The sequence below is a fragment of the Ammospiza nelsoni genome, chromosome 16 (genome assembly GCF_027579445.1).
Source record: "Ammospiza nelsoni isolate bAmmNel1 chromosome 16, bAmmNel1.pri, whole genome shotgun sequence".
NCBI lineage: Eukaryota > Metazoa > Chordata > Aves > Passeriformes > Passerellidae > Ammospiza > Ammospiza nelsoni.
This window is the reverse complement of record NC_080648.1, coordinates 19298915-19315755: the sequence shown is the minus strand read 5'-3', so window position 1 is coordinate 19315755 and position 16841 is coordinate 19298915. Positions and strand designations below refer to the sequence as shown.

General features: G+C 40.7%; 1 protein-coding gene across 2 annotated transcripts in view; it reads right to left on the bottom strand.

Moving 5' to 3' along the window:
* Nucleotides 1–16841, bottom strand: part of KDM3B (lysine demethylase 3B) — a 47734-nt gene that overhangs the window by 17712 nt on the left and 13181 nt on the right. For both annotated transcript variants that reach the window (XM_059483606.1, XM_059483607.1), the window contains exons 8-16: nucleotides 14989–16231; nucleotides 14423–14624; nucleotides 12900–13114; nucleotides 11708–11860; nucleotides 10594–10701; nucleotides 6148–6275; nucleotides 5236–5515; nucleotides 4038–4294; nucleotides 193–459 (exon numbers count right to left, since the gene is read on the bottom strand). In XM_059483606.1, coding sequence (XP_059339589.1) covers nucleotides 193–459; nucleotides 4038–4294; nucleotides 5236–5515; nucleotides 6148–6275; nucleotides 10594–10701; nucleotides 11708–11860; nucleotides 12900–13114; nucleotides 14423–14624; nucleotides 14989–16231 — 2853 coding nt within the window. The remainder of the gene's footprint in view (nucleotides 1–192; nucleotides 460–4037; nucleotides 4295–5235; nucleotides 5516–6147; nucleotides 6276–10593; nucleotides 10702–11707; nucleotides 11861–12899; nucleotides 13115–14422; nucleotides 14625–14988; nucleotides 16232–16841) is intronic.

Below are 16841 nucleotides of genomic sequence, written 5' to 3'. Positions count from 1 at the left end.
GGACATGGACCCAAATAAATATAGCATAAAGTGAACAGGGCTGCTGTGTCCCCTCTTTATAAAGCTACAGTTGAAATATTCATTCACCATATTCACTCAGGAGCCAAAGTTTGAAGAGACTGTTTTTACCAATGTACAGACTGCAATTTCAGGACACTAACAAGCAATAAGGGTTGGATACTTATCACCCACCTGGCCTTGTTTCCAGCATTCCCTGAAGATCTTCCAGTTGTTTTTATTGCTGGGATCATGAAGGCAAAGAAGTCTACCATCACACAGCCAAGAGTGGGAAGTGTGTGGATCCAGCACATTTAATCCCATTACCATTTCTTTCACCTCCTTCTGTGTGTCAGCTAAATTACTAGCTCGTTTTGCAGCATCAGACGTCTTCTTATTTTCCACCACAGAAGCAATGATATGGTCCAAGAAGTTTGGCAGGCTGGCTTTACCTTTGACCCCCTAGAAGACGTAAATCCAGAGGTAAGTTTAGTCTTGCAACAGTACAAGTATTAAGGTATATCTGCTCTCCTTCAGACTTTAGCACAGACACCTTGCTACCAGGAAAACATGCATCAGAAACAAACTGGCTCAGAGACAGACATGTATCCAACAGAACTGAACAGAAATGGCTACGGCTCTGTTTTACAATGGTAGAGGTTAAAATAACCAGCTAAACGCTACCTATAAAAATATTATGCAGACATAAAATAGAAAACTTTACTTTGATTGTAAAAATAGTTCATAGTTTTCCCAACTTCATTAATATCTAAACTCCATTTCCCCATTTTCCTCATTCCATTACTAAGGAAGTCAATTCAACCTTGGGAGACATAAGCTGTTCACATATGTGAACACTAAGTAAACATGGACAGAGAAAGGAGAAAGTGCTTCCTGTATGTTAGTGGAACCACTAGTACAGAGACTCTCTGGTTCTGGTAGCCATGCTCCTCAAGGGACATTTAAAACTCAAGGGGTGTTTAAAATTTGTAACAGGTTATCAACACAATCTTAAAATTTCGTTTTAACTTAAAAAAATAAAAAGCCTGCTTATAGGCCTTGCTTATAGCAAAATACTTAATACACTAAATAAATTTTATATATTCAACAGACGATAAACACTTATTGGACCTTGTTTCACACATTTGTGGGAGAAGGCAGAGCAGTGAAAGATTTCTGGTAGAAAAAACCTTCTCATTCAAGTGAAAAACAAAAGAAACATAGCAAACCAATCAACACCACTCTCTCCTCCCTCCCAAAAACTGCCATCATCTTAAAAACTAAAGTTCAATAGATAAAAAATTCACCATATATAGAGCTATCAATCTAAAACACAACATTATTCATTACTGAATATATTAATTCAGTAAAAAATACTTATGGAATTGTAGAAGAGTCTCGGTCCAACAGAAGTTCTAGAGATCATCTGGTGTAAATTTCTGTTGAAACTAGGTTTTGTTCCCCTGGGCTGGGTCATGTCAACTTTAACTTGACAGGAAAGGAGATTAATTCACTTCTTACGGCAGCCTATTCCACTCTTTGAATGTAAAGGGAGAATTTTTCCTTAGATTCAGATAGAATTTCTCCTAAAAGAAACTTGTATTGCCCCTTGCCCTATTAACCATGCATCTTTATGAAATGAGTACCTCCATATTCCCTACAAACACCTTTTAGAAATTATAAGATTGATCAGATCCCCAAAGCATTCTCTTCTCTAAGATGAAGAGAACCATTTACTAGAACCTTTCTAAATGTGTCGAGCTCTCCAATGCCTTAATCATTCTTTATGGCCCTTCGCTGGATCCCATACAATTTTTCACTGTCATCTTCACCCGGGGAAACCAAAACTGGAAAGTGTTCCAGGTGTAATCTGACAGGAGCTGAATGAAATAACCACATTCCTTGATGTGCTTCAGCTGTATGCTTCCTGATACAGCCCAGGACTGTTTACCTTTGCAGCTGCAGGTGTGCAGTGCTGGCCCAGGTGCAGCTTGTTGTCCTCCAGGACCCTGGGCTCCTTTAACAGGCACTACCTCACTGCTAGTCTGATTCCACTCTCTACTGCTGCCTGGAATTATGTTAGTTTCCTACAGCCCATCTTACCCAAATAAGACTAGATCATAACATCATCCGCTTTGGATGGTCTTAAAAATGTACCATTACTCTGACTTGCTAGAGGCTGTAAGATAGATAATATGCAGCTTAATTATTAAAGATAATGCTTATTATTCTTCACAACAAACTATCAATGCTCCAGAAAGATCGAGATGATCCTCTCCATGAGCAGCAGTCTTGCTTCTCTCAATTTGAGTAACACACTTGTTTCTCAGTGTTTTGTTCATTCTATTTTGTTCATTCTATATGAAGCATCCAGACATTCAAGTCAGGAGATGTACCAGAGTTCTCCATAAGTTCTTTAAATCTAAGTTACTCAGTGAAGATCAGAAGCCAGGAAAGTGAAAAAAACACATTACACAATACATCTGATTAGATGTGGTGAGACAATGCGTAGAGTTGCCAGGACAGGGATACAAGTTCAGACAGGCTATCTCAAGCCTTGAAGGAATAAGTTGCTTTAACACAAGTGACCACAATTTCTTTGCCTGTACTCAGTGATGACAGACAGAAGTATTCTTGGATTCACTTTCCTGTAGCAGCATCATATTTTCATGTATAGTTCCCTCTCCCAAAACCAACCAACATGAACTATTATTGAGGTGCTGGCCTGCCAGCCTGCCTGTCAGAGTTTAAAAAAAAATCCACTATGAGACAAGCCATTTCAACTTCCTTCTTACTCTATCTGCCTAAGCTTTTGGAGAAAGTATTCACCAAAAAGAGATAAGTGTTGATAAATTCCACAGAATTTATCCTTCTCCTCAAACAAAATGTTTCTAACCACTCCAAATAGCATTGATTTGTTCAGGTTTTTTTTCAAAGCTATTTCTTCCAAAATGGATTTAAGTATCCTTATTCCAGAAAAGGCATTCAGAAATGGCAACTACACCTTAAACTCACAGGATCACAGAACCATAGAAAATGCTAAGTTGGAAGCAACCCATCAGAATCATCGAGTCCAACTCCTGGCCCTCCACAGGACAGGCTAAGAATCGCACCCTGTGCCTGAGCATGTTGTCCAAATGTGGCTATTCAGCTGTCTGCTGGACATTTTGTCCAGAAGGATATTTAGAGAGACATCATCAAAAATTTACTTCCAGAAAGATGACATCTACTGGCTTTCCCTGATGAATGAGGTGGTGTCGTCATAGAAGGAAATCGCATTCAACAAGTAGGACTTTCCACCCACACTGCAGTGACCAGTGACTGCATTGTATTCCAGATGCTTTCAAATACTTCCCAGAATAATATTTTCCATTATTTTACTGGACACTTAAGTGAGACTGACACACCTGTGGTTTCCATGGTACTGCTTTTTGCCATTTTAGGAAATCAGGACAACCTTTGCCAGCTTCCAGTCAGCTGGAACCACTCCAGACTCCCAAGACCACATGAAACTCATTGAGAGAGGCTTTTTGATGACATCAGCAGCTCTCTGAAGATTCTTGGATTTATCCCATCAGGCCCCATAGATTTGTAGTGTTGCAGGTGGAGCAGCAGATCCTGGCCAAGTATATTCTAGCTCAAATGCCTTTCAAGTATACATAAGTTTAAGGAACTGGTTTACTCTGAAGTTTTTGTCTTTTTTTCTGTGGTATGCTCTTACAATATTTTTAAAGATGTGAAATTTAATGTGAACTTTGCAGGGATTCTGATTATCAAGTTATAGGCTGTATTTAAACAAAAACAAGTTATAGGCTGTATTTAACCCACTTTCTTGGTCTCTTGAAGAGAATAGCCTCTCCTCAGCAGTAGTACACTAAAACTAAAAATTAGCATGAAAATTCTCTACAAATTTGTGGGGTGGTGAGTTTTGGTGAGGCATTACATTTGTTTCAACATTCAAGAGTAGAACACGATTAAAACATCCAGATGAAAATTCTTCCCTAGAACAGACATCATTGAAGGAATACAAAATTATTTACCGTAGAAGCTGCAGAAAAGACTGGAGGAAAGGGGATTCCTGTGTCTGATGGGACCTGAGGAAGCTTTCCTGGCCCTGTGTGTAGCAGATCTCTGAGGCTGGAGCCTTCAGCTTTGTTGCTAGATGTCACTGGGCCCAACAAGAGGCTATTAAACAGCTTTGGGGTTAGCGGGGAAACCTTTGTACTGGAGTTGAAGGAATCTAATCCAAAGGGTGAATGGGATTCTTTATTAAGCACTGATCTCAGTGATCCTGATTCTGCAAGATAAATATAAACATTACAGGGAGGGGAGAGAAAAAAAAATCCCCAAGAGGCAAAGTCAAAACGATCACAAAGTTTTCTGAAATTATTTCCTCTTGCATTAAATAGGATATTAACAGAATCTTGTGGTAACGGTAAATTATCACTGTAACAGTGAATGAGGCACCTCAATGAGCATCAAAGATACTTCACATAGATTTTGCCCTTCATATGCTGCTATGGTTTTGAATAGCACAATAGATCCAATCAAAGATCTGACACATGTAAACACAACTTTTTAATGTACTCAGTTAAAAAACATTTCCCTGACTTTCTGAATTTATGTTTTGATTTTAAATATTTCAAATTTTAATGGTAGACAAAATATTAAAGTGACCTGCAAAACTTGCAAGTGATTCATCAACATTTAACATCAATATGTAAAGTAGTCCCTTCTAGACATATGGACAGGAATAAATCCTGTGTTAGTCATGTTACCTCTGACTTCTAGGAAGTGTAGTCATTCCAACTACTGAGTATTAGAGATGCTCTAAGCTTTCATCTAACTCTCCAACTGGACTCGTCTCAGCTCCTTGAAAATATATTCTTCACATACCACACAAAAAAGCTGTATTTACTTCAACAGTTATAAAGTGACAAAGCCGTATCTGAAGTTAATTACCGTCATTTTACATCAGGATATCAGCTTCTGAGAAAATAAATATACAGCCTGGCACAGAAATAAACTGTGAGACAGTACTGTCTGCAGCTGCATCATCTTTCCAGCTTTGCATTTTTCTAAGCCTGTAGAGCAAAACTGGTTCTAAGATGCAAAGGAAGAAAACTTACCTTTTTCTTTTCTGTTTAGGGCTAGACACTCTCACAAAGTACAGCAATCAAACAGTATGTTATCATTTATCTTTTAATTGCAACCCCAGTGGGCATTTCTTCTGCTCACCTTTTGTTTCCTCTTTCGCTTTTTGCGTTGCTAAATCTGCAAGCCAGTGTAAAGCTGATGATGGAGCTGTTTCTGGACAAAGTGGTCTGTTAGACTTTACTTCCCCAGTGTTATTGGTTGGTAATGTCTCTGCTTTTGCAGATTCTTCTATCCTAATGTCAGTTGCTTCAGATTTTGATACAGTGTCCATTTCTACTTGCCCCACTCCTGCTGTCCCTGCTCCAGTGGAAAAGGCGTTCTCATTTCCAGAGACTGATGCACTGGGATTTACAGTTGGAAGCTAAAACAAAAAATATAAAAAAAAACCTGCTAAATGTTGAATAAAGGGAAGAGTTCAACTTGGAGACATTTTCAATATCCAATGCAATCGATTTTGTCAGTTGTTTTTCTTTTTCCATTTGCTACAAGCTCACAGTAAAATTCATTTATGCTTAGCAGAATACAGAAGCTTCCTTATCTGCGTGTATTCACCTTTGCACTGTGGTGTGAATTCTTACCATGTCATCTTTTAGACATTTTTTAACTTAAGCCCAATCTTTTTGAGTTCTTTCCTTTTCTTTCTGGGTTTTTTTTTTATTACAGGAGGATTTTTTGTGTTGATAGTTACAGAACTGCTCTAGATTCCTTCAGGAAGCACAACAAAATAAAAACACATGTTGCAAGCTACTCATAGTGGTTTGTTTTAAAATACAGCATCAATATTAATGGCTTCCTCCCCAATTTCTACATAAGAGTATTAGCCCAAATAATATCTTACTTGGTAGATAACAGATGCAATTCGTGTCCCTAAAAAGTGATATGGAGAAAGTAAAATTCCTGTTTCACAACAGATTAGCTTAATGGATCTAACATACTAATAGATCTTTAAAATGTAAATGTTGAACAAGGTAATTTCAGCTTCAAATTACATACCTGTGATATTCCATTAGTGACAGCTGGTCTCAACACTGATTTGTTCTGTCTGTTAATACATGGACAGTTGGCCTTAATACCCCATTTGCCTCGTGCTGCATGAACCATGTCTCCAATATTGTAAAGTGCTGTAAATGAAGTTAGATCTTGAATATCACATGCAAAGAAATCTAAAAAAAGGCCAAAACTACATGTAGTTTTTTTAGTATTACCGCCAAAGTATCTTTAAGGTCACATGCTATATAACAAGACATTGTCCCTGATCAGTAGAGTGCGGCGAACAGTGCTAACACTGCCTTCACAATGTCACTGAGAGGCTGCCAAACCTGGCAAATCCTACAGATTATCATCTGCTTCTACTATTCCATGTAGGGTCCAATGATACTGCAATGAGGTGACTTTACACCACCACAAGAAGCTATATAACCCTTGAAGCAATGCTGAAAGGATCTGGAACACAGGTGTTCACCTCTATCCTCCTGGTACACAGACAGATGTAATGAATTGACCAGATGAATACCTGGTGCCATATTCAACAGTTTTGCTTCTATGACCACAAATCTACTTCCAAGAAGTCAGGTCTCTTGGGAGCAGATGGGATTCACGTGCCCAAGCAGAGCAAGAAAGCCTCTGCCAACAAGTTGACCAGACTTTTCTGGAGAACTTTAAAACTAGATTTAATGGGGAAAGGGGGTGAAGATTTGAGCAACAGGCAAAAGCCAGGGGTTACCAACATATTAGGAAGCAACAGGTAAACACCTGTGAAATAACTCAAAGGAATTTGGGTATGTTCCTATCAAGAGGGGTAAGGTTGATAGCCCAGCTGGAGGGCCTCTTCATACTAATGCATGCAGATCAGGTGATGAGCAGGAGGAGACAGAAGCCATTATGCAACTAGAAAGCGACAATCTAATCTTTATCACTGAAGCATGATACAATTAATTGTGGAACTGGTGAACTGTGGGAAGGGCTCTCCATGTAGAACAACATACTGACCACAGAGAACTATCTTTGAAAAACAGCGATGAACAGTCAAGAATTTATGGGCAAACTGAGGGACAAAGCCAACAAAGAAAACCTCACTGCTGGGGTTTACTCCAGTCCACTCAGCCAAAGGGAGCCTGTTGAAAAAGTGTTCTTATTTCAACTACAGGAAGCATCATGCTCACATGATGATTAGGGAAATTCAATCACCTTGACGTCTGCTGGAAAAGCAACATAGCAAGCTGCAAGCAATGAAGGACAATTCTGGAGTGTTTTGAGGGTAACTTAATCCATGACATAGAGACCAACCACAAAAGAAGTGTTACTGGACCTGTCATATACCAACATGAAAGAACTAATCAGACATGTCAAGACTGGTGGTACCCTGGACTGCAGCGATCAGGTCCTGGTGGAATTCCCAACCTTGAGGAGTGTAAGCCAGATCAAGAGTAGAGTCAGAATTCAGTCAGACTGAATTTCAGGAGAATCCTTAAGGAATTAGTGTATGGGATGCTATGGAAAACTGCACTCAGGGACAAAGGAACAGAACAGAGCTTGCAGCACTTTAAGAACATTTTTCTTCGAGTGCAAGCGCTGTCAATTCCCCCATGTAAAAAATTAAATAAGGAAGGCAAGGGAAGAACATGGGTCAAGAAGGACGTCGTGATCAAACTAAAATCTAAGAATGAAATGCAGAGGCAGTAGAACCCGGACACATAATCCTGGATGCTGCCTGGATGTGCAGAGATGGCATCAAGAAACCTAACACAAAGACAAAAATGGATTCGACAAGGGATGAAGAGAATAATAAGGGTTTCAACAGTTATCCTGGCCAGAAAAAGACGATTAAAGAAAACGTATACAACACGCACTATCTGCACTAAATAAGATGTCCAGGCAAGTGACAGCTGACATGGACAAAGCTGACATACTCAACATTTTTATTTCCCATCATTTTTCAGTTTTATTCCCTTTTCTCACCTCTCTTGAGACCCTGAACCTCAAAGGAGAAACTGGGGGAATAAAGTTCCTCCTCTCATTGGAGAACCATACAGAATCTCAAGCAGGAAGAAGACCATGAGGATCACTGAGAACAACTCCCTGCTCCCCCACAGGAGCACCTAACACTAAACCATACAACTAAGAGCATCATCCAGACTCCTTGAACCTGACAGGCTTGGTGCCCTGACCACTTCCCTGGAAAGTCTGTTTCAGTGCCCAACCACCCACTCAGTGAAGCAGAGTCTGAACCTCCCCTGATGCAGCTTCATTCCATTTCCTTGTGTCCTACTGCTGGTCACCAGAGAGAGGAGATCAGCACCTCCCCATCTGCTGACCCCCTTGAGGAAGCTGTAGACTGTGATGGGGTCACCACTCAGCCTTCTTTTCTCTAAGCTAAACAAAACAAGTGACCTCAGCTGCTCCTCCTAAGCTTTGTGCTGTGACACCTTTCCCCATCTTGGTTGCCCTGCTCTGGACACACTCCCACAGCTTGGTGTCCTTCTTATACTGAGATGCCCAAAACTGCAGACAGTATTTGAGGTGGGGCTGCAACTGAGGAACTGGAACATATAAAAGTCCATGAAACCTGGTAAGATGCACCCCAGGGTCCTGAGGGATTGGGCTGATGTAGTTGCCAATCACACTTGGAAAGTCCTGGCAGTCTGATGAAGTCCCTAGGGACTGGGAAAAGGGAAACATTACGCCCATTTTTAAAATGGTTCAAAACTAGGACCCTGAGAATTATTGACCCGTCAGCCTCACCACAGTAACCAGGTAAGATCATGTAGCAGATTCTCCTAGAAGGCATGTCAAAACATATGGAAGTTAGAAGAGATTAGAGACAGCCAGCACAGCTTCACCAAGGGCAAATCACACTTGACTAATCTAGTGGTTTTCTTCAATGGAGTGATTGCATCATTAAGCAACAAAAAAACTAATAGCTGCAATCTACCTATACTTCTGCAAGGCCTTCAATATAGTACCTCACAAAGTTCTTGTCACTAAATTGGAGAGATACATTTTAATGAATGGACGATTCTGTGGGTAAGGAAGTGGCTGGATGATCACATCCAAAGGTTATCATAAATGTCTCTAGGCCCAAATGGAGAACACTAACAGGAGGTGCCCCTCAAAGGTCCTTACTGGGACCAATAATATTTTGCATCTTCATCAATGACATTGACAGTGAGATTGACCACTCCCTCAACAAACTTGCGGATGACACCAAGCTAAGGTGTGCAACTGATTCCAGCACGTCCTTGACAAGCCTAAGGAGTGGACCCACCCAAGCCTCATTAAGTGCAACAAGTCCAAGTGCAAGGTCCCACATCTGGTTTGGGGCAACCCTCAATATCAGTACAGAGTGGGGGAGTGAAATGGATTGAGAGTAGCCCTGCAGCAAAGGACTTGGATACATGGCTAGATGGAAAACTAGACATGATTCGGTAAAATGCACTTGCAGCCCAGAAAGCCATCCTGCAGCCTAGGCTACATAAAAAGAAGCATGGCCAGCAGGCTGAGAGGCGATTCTTCCCCTCTACCCCAGCCCACCTCCCCACCCGGAGTTCAGCATTCCAACTCTGGGGCGCCCAGTACGTGACAGACATGGGCCTCTTCAAGCAGGTTCAGATGAGGCCATGAAAATTACAAGAGGGCTAGAACTCCCCTCCTATGAAGAAGGGCCAAGACAGTTGATGTGGTTTGGCCTGGAGAAGAGAATGCCCTGTGGAGATCTTGTTGTGCCTTTTCAATACATCAGGGGGGATGATAAGCACTGAGACTTTTTTTTCAGGATCTCTAGGGACAGGATATGGAACAACGTTTTTAAACCGAAAGAGGGTATGTTTAGATTGACTATTAGGAAAAAATTATTCCCTGTGAGGGTGGTGATGCACTGGCATAGATTCTCCAGAGAAGCTGAGCTTGCCCCATCCCTTCAAGTGTTCAAGGCCACGTTGAATGGGGCTTGCAGCAACCTGGTCTAGTGGAAGACAGTCCCTGCCCGTGGCATGGGGGTTGAAGCCAAATGATTTTTTAAGGTCCCTTCAAACCCAAACCATGTTATGATTCTGTGATTTTTATGACCAGTTATGTAAATAGTCAGAATGGACCATTTAGTTTCCCTCCCTGTCCCCAGAGAAGAAGAAAAAAATCCCCAAACCATCCCCAAAAACCTCTTTCTTGCTATTTAAACAAATTTACTTAAAATACAACTAAAAAACAGCTGACCATAACAAGTCACAGCTAATACTAGAAGGATGCACACTTCAAATCCACAGCTTGATCATACTTGGGTTACCTTCCCTTCAACCCTTCTGCTGTAGCAAGTGGAATTTTCCTTTAAATCAATGCTAGAAGAGGTATCAGCTACAACATCACCTATCTCTATGTTTTTTTCCATTTTCTTGCCCAGAATTAGTACAAAATTTGCTATTTTTCCTTTTGTGTTTCAAGCATTACCTGTACCAGGGATGATCTGTGTTGGCATGAGATTCTCTGGTTCATGAGACTGACCCTTGGCACACTTCAGCCATGAGAAAACTTCTTCATCACCAATCTCCTCTGTATCTGGAATAAAGAAAAATAAAAGATTTTTGTACTAAAGCTTTACAATGTAGGATACCTGTGCATTACTATTGTTTATTTAGATTCTTTACAGTGCAGGAAATTAACGTGGTGATCTCAGAAATAAACTATAAATACAGACCATTAGGACTGGATATACAGCAACTTCTGCCTCCACAGATTATACAGCTACCATAGTAATTTCCCCTCAGTCATCTATAGCAGTTTGTTTTCAATCACCTAAAAATCCTGGCTTCTAACATCAATTTTTAAAATATGATACTCTTGTTCTCATTATACTTTTCTAAGTAATCATAGTGAATACACAGTAGTATTCACATTTATTAACATCCAGTATTTTATACATGTGCTCTATATAATAATGTAACTGTCATTAATTAATCTCACTGGGATTACCATTTGTTTGCATCCATGCTACCAAAGTGGTCTCAGTACAGTAGAGTACACCAAAAAACCCAGCCAGGTATCCACTTTCTCATGCCTCTGCTTCTTAAAATTGAACTTACTGAACTTCTTCCTGAATTAGAAGGCCTGGTGTGTCACAGAGTTTAAAAAAAAAAAAGAAAAAAAAAAAAGAGAAAAACCTTCCAATATAACTCCTTATCAAAGACAGCATTTCTCTGCAGTGTCTGCTTACAAGTTCCCCATACAACAGTTCTGAACTGTTAAGATAGTACATAATTTTTCTTTGATACTTTTTGAGGAAAAGAACTATACAGCCTGAGACAGTCAACTGTCTCAGTAGACACTCTATGCTTGAGTCTGCTGATGCTGTGATTTTAATAATCCCACCCTATGCAAATAGATAAAACACAGGTACATAAGGAAATGAAGAATGAAACAGCAGCATGTAAGACAAGTTCCAAACATGCCTTCCAAGCTGATACTTGGTAACTCTCCCACAAAACATTCTACAACTTCCCAGAAACTATTCCCTGACTATACTCAGCTCAAAGATGACAGCGGGAGAAAAATGCCCAGTACTCACCACTACGTGGACGATTCTTCCTCAGCCGGTAACAGTCCAGACAGACACCAAAACCACACTTCCGACAAACCCAATGAATATTGAAGAGTGTTGTCTCACATACATCACACATCTCCCTCACACCACGTACTGCTCGCTTCCATGCCACCTTCTCTATAGAAAGAAGGCATACTACGAATTATTGCTTTGACATTTTGCACGTCTCCCATCTAATCTGAGAGTATCACAGAAACATTGATAAATTCATAGCAACATGACCTGAAGGAAGAGTATAGAAACACACATTTTTTACCTTCATAGCCCCATACTTTCAGTTGCTAGTCCAGTGACACCATTAAAATTCCCATTTCTAAGAACAGGTAAGGTCAGGTCTCAAAATGCACACTACCAGGAAATGCAGCACCTTACAGTGTTCTGTAATAACTGAATTTAATGGAGCACTAATGGAACTTACAACAAAATCACAAATCTTCTGCTAGTTTTATGAACAAGTGATATCAACATATAAAAGCATAAAGAATGTGTATTTAGTTTTAGTAATCAGATCTCTATCAACTATTTAGATTCTAAACCAACATATTTGCCAAGGAAGGGGTTCTCCAAATGTCCTTGTATGTTCCACAAAATAACAGGAAAAAATTAGATAGTCAGTTATCCCCATGTGATAAACTAAACTGGGTACCCTCCCCTCCCCACCCCAACCCTTTCTCCCTGAAATGGAAAGCTGGCAACTAGATGATCAGTTAAGTCCTTGCGGGATGAATTAAGGTACTGCTCCCACCCTAGAAAACCCTGAGCTTTTACATGAGGTCCCTGGAGCATGAAAGGATAGGAAGACATCAGAAAATCTGTTCATTAAAGCGTAGCTGGTCAGTGTGGTAGGTGTTTGGGCTTATTTCTATTTTCTTAGGAGCATGAGCCAGCTGATTTCTGCATTTAGTTATTAAAGAATAATGTCTGGGAAAGTTACCATTAGCTTCCTTGGTGGTAATGTTGCATTGATCCAAAAGAAAGTCTCGAATTCTGATCCCTCAGTTACATCCCCCACCCAAGAGTGAATATAGCCTCTCTTTGGAAGAGCAGGAGAAACATTTCAAAAAGAAATTTTAAGACATTTTCAATTCTATTCCACTCTATTGTACATGCATTATACAGAAAGGGTGGGAAAAACCATGACAAAAGCCCAACGTACGATGTGGCTCCACCATCATCATTGCCTCCTTCTCTGACATAACAAGCTGGCAGAACTGGTCCCCAACATTGGCCAGGATATATTTGGAAGTTTCCAGATCGATCCCCTCTGCAGGGGAGGAAGAAGGAATCCATAGGCTCATAGCATCAGTGTCACTTTGTTGCGGGTTCAAGAAACCTTCTACTCGTAGTATACCTTTCCGGGTAAATACCAGCCTGCAGGAAATAGGATGGAGTAATTGAGAAACTGCTCAATCACCTTTAATTAACTTATAATGACATCTATATCAGAACATAAATCCAGAAAGGGAGGAAAAATACTTCATCTAGAGTGCTACATTCTACAGACAGTACACTTATTATGCAAATACCAGTAACACAGAGAATAAGGCATAGAAAGCTGTAGCTACAACACCCATTAGAATGAATCCCAAGGTCGTAGTAAACATTGGTGGGAAATGCCACCTAAAAGAAATTGCTACAGTTTGCTTCATCCCACTTCTCTATCTCATTAATAGAAAGAGACAACAAAATTCAATTTGACCTGCTGCATGATGCTGAATGGCTGTCACTTTCAGTTTTAATTAATCAGAAAGTTTTTCCCACCTTTTGAGAAAACGGTATTTCAGCTCTGGCTAGGGCTGCCAACACCTGGCAACTCTTCCAATAGCTCACATGATGATATATGTAAAAAACCTTGTCGCACTGGTCTCCACATAGATGAATCACTACTGTTGTACCAATAGCTGTTAACCCTCCCTTTACCTTGTGTGGTAAAAGGTGTAAAACTGTATGACAGAACCCTAAGCATCTCCTGTCAATATCAAAGATATCTTCATTTTTAAGCAGAAATCATTTTATCTTTAACCTCAAGCTAGATTAATTTTTAACAAGCTTAGGAAAAGAAGCAGCATGCTTACTGGATGGGTGACACATACTAAAAACTCAGTTCATCCTTTACATGTCAGAAAGTCATTTAACTACTTTCGGAAAAAGATGTGTAGCACTTGCTAGGATCGACAGTTAAGGAAGACGAAAAGAAACACAACAGGTCAAAGAAGAGTAATACATGTATATAACACAGAGGGAACACAGACACAGCATTCTACTCCTAAAAATTAGTCCTGTGTTCAACAGAATATGGTGAAACATTAGCCTCATGCTGGCAATGCTTAGTTACTTTTTGAGTGGATTAAAATTTTACCTTTGTTCTGAATGCGTTATGAAGGAGTGAGAGTCATTGTATATTAATTGCCATCCACAAGTAAAATTCTACCCAATAAAGCAAATTCAGCTTCCTGAGGCTGTACCCAGAGGCTCACTTAGTATCTTATAGCTTTATCTTTGAAAAGCAGCTCTTTCTGGGCCAGTGAGGGAATTCCCATCAGGTGATGCAGAGAAATGCAAGACACTCAAAACCTTCATTATTGTACCCAAGCATATTTAATAAATAAAACATTGTGCTTGGACATGGCCCAAGCTCTGCACACAGACTACATATGAAAAAAGGAAGAATTTGAGCACCTCCGGAAATGGAAGAAGCGACATGCCACAGTTGAGTCATCCTGCTCTTGCTCCTTAAATTTGCGGTACCGCTCCAGACGGCACTCCCGACACTTGTGCAGATGTGGAGCTACATTGATGCAAGAGCCATCCTGGAGAAAAGGCTCACCTGACTGCTTCAGCTTCCTCACCTTACTCATATCTTTCAGCACAGACTGGCCAACTGGGTGAGGCAAAGCAGAAGTAAAAATCTATCAGTTAACTGCAACAGCAAAAGGATACTGGCTCCAACAATCATCTTCTCAGAGATCTGTATGTTCATACCCATGTAAAACAGTAAGTCTGTTCAAGCCTACAGCATACCACACTTCTGTCCTGACACACAGGCTTAAACATTTATCAAAGTGAACACCAAATTCACATCCATGAAGCATTAAGCTTCAGCCCTGTAAGCATCCTGTGTGCTGCCTACTGAATATGAAAGAGGTCTACAACTGTGGTTAGTTTACACAGTTCATTACACAGGAGATAACCCAGTATCCCACCTCCTCGTGCTTCCAAAACATAATCTGCATTCAAGTCATCACCTTTTAGGGGAGCTGTGCGGGGCCGGCCCTTTGGGGCTTGCTTCCCCTTTCCTTTACCCAGCAGTAATTCTGCATTGCGCTCCACATTGGGGCCTAGCTTCGCCATCAAATGGTCTGGGATACCCTTCATACAAGCCTTAGCCTGCAACTGGTCTTCAGAGTCACTCAAATCTGACAGATCACTATTTGTACTGGAGTCGGAGTCCTGTTTGGACATTAAGCTCCGCTCATCTAGCGAGAACCTTTTCACAGCTTCAAAAGGGGCTTTCTTCTCCTGTGGAAACTCTGCTTGTGAAGAGAAAAGGGTAGGTGGATGTCTGCCAAACACATTGGAAAAAGTTTTCAGAAGAGGATTGTCCTGCTGCCCAGGCCCAACAGCTGGTTTTTCTTCTGTTGGACTGGAGGATAGTGTGGGCATCTCAATAGGCTGTGTCAGGCTGCTGCTCGGTGAGCTGGAACGGCCATTCCCTACAGTGCAAGGGCTTTGAACACCAGCAGTAGCTGTTGAACCAGAAGCACTAGAGATCATCTTTGAGGAGTCAGTTGTTATAAACAAGGTTTTCTTCTTAGCTAAAGAGTCTGTACAGGTGAGTGATTCCGGCCAGCCAGAAGTGGCCTTATGACCCACAGGTGTTGACAGAGCACAAACCCCTGTCTGAGATGAAGATGCAAAGCCACTGAAAGGACTGAATTCTGCTTTCTCAGCAAATGCCAGGAAAGGGTTTGAGGGTTCCTCTCGTGACAGCTTTGGGGGCTGTAAAAATAGGTTTTCATGGCTATCAGAGGGACGAGTATTCAACAGACTTCGTGAAAAGGCTGGAGTAAGGGTAGGCATAGATTCCACAGGCAGCTTCCGCTCTACAGAACTACCAGACTGGGCTCCTGGCTTACAGTCCACTGAAAGAATTTTACCTTTACAAGTCCCAGCACCCACACTCTCTGTACACTGCTTGAATGAGTCTCGACTAGAGACATCTTCAGTCAAGCTCTCTGAAATGACCGTGAAATAGTTACTGGAAGGAAGATTCTGGGACATGCACTCAAAAAATAAGTTCTTGGATGAATCAGAATCTTTTTGAGCCTCTTGTCCAGTACCACAGCCAAAAGGAAATCCAGAAGGTTTGCCTTCCGGAGCCATCACTCCATTTGATTGGCTCCTTCCAGCCCCAAATATCAAGGACTGCGAAGCACTTGGGAGAGAGACTCCAAATCCAGAAGAAGCCAAAAGTGAATTTCGGGAATTCTGGAACAAAATTAGTAAGCATTAGTCCATTATAAATTGTTATTTGAAACACGACTACTTTAGTTCATCTTGTAGTACTATCAGCATTCTCCTTACCCATCAGGAAAAAAAAATTCCAGCAGACTTACAATTACTTCTTTAAAGATTCCTACCCACAAGCTATTGAAATTGAAGACACACAGAGAAAACTAATACTTAATATCTTATCATACTTTAGAACAAAGGTGAGGCACCAGACAGGTAAGCTAATTCAGAGAAAAGCAAGTTAGTAAAACTGCTGATAATTTGAATTCAAATCAACAAAAAGGGAACCATAATTGAAACTATTTTTGAATACCCTCCAATCTTTCACCCTCCCCCAAGAGCATTCTGATAAGCTTCATCTACTTAAGTAGCACCCCTGAAATAAGTATCTTAGTTTGCAAGTTAAGTAAACAAAGCAAGCTCCTAGCAGTCAGCAGACAAACTATTCCTGATCCCCATAACTCACATCTGCTGGCAGGTAGACAGATGCCTAGGATGTGGAGCCTTCCAGGGAACAACTCAGTAGAGGTTAAGCACAAAATACTTACTTTTTATGACCATTAAATACAGGAAAGTTTTGTGAATG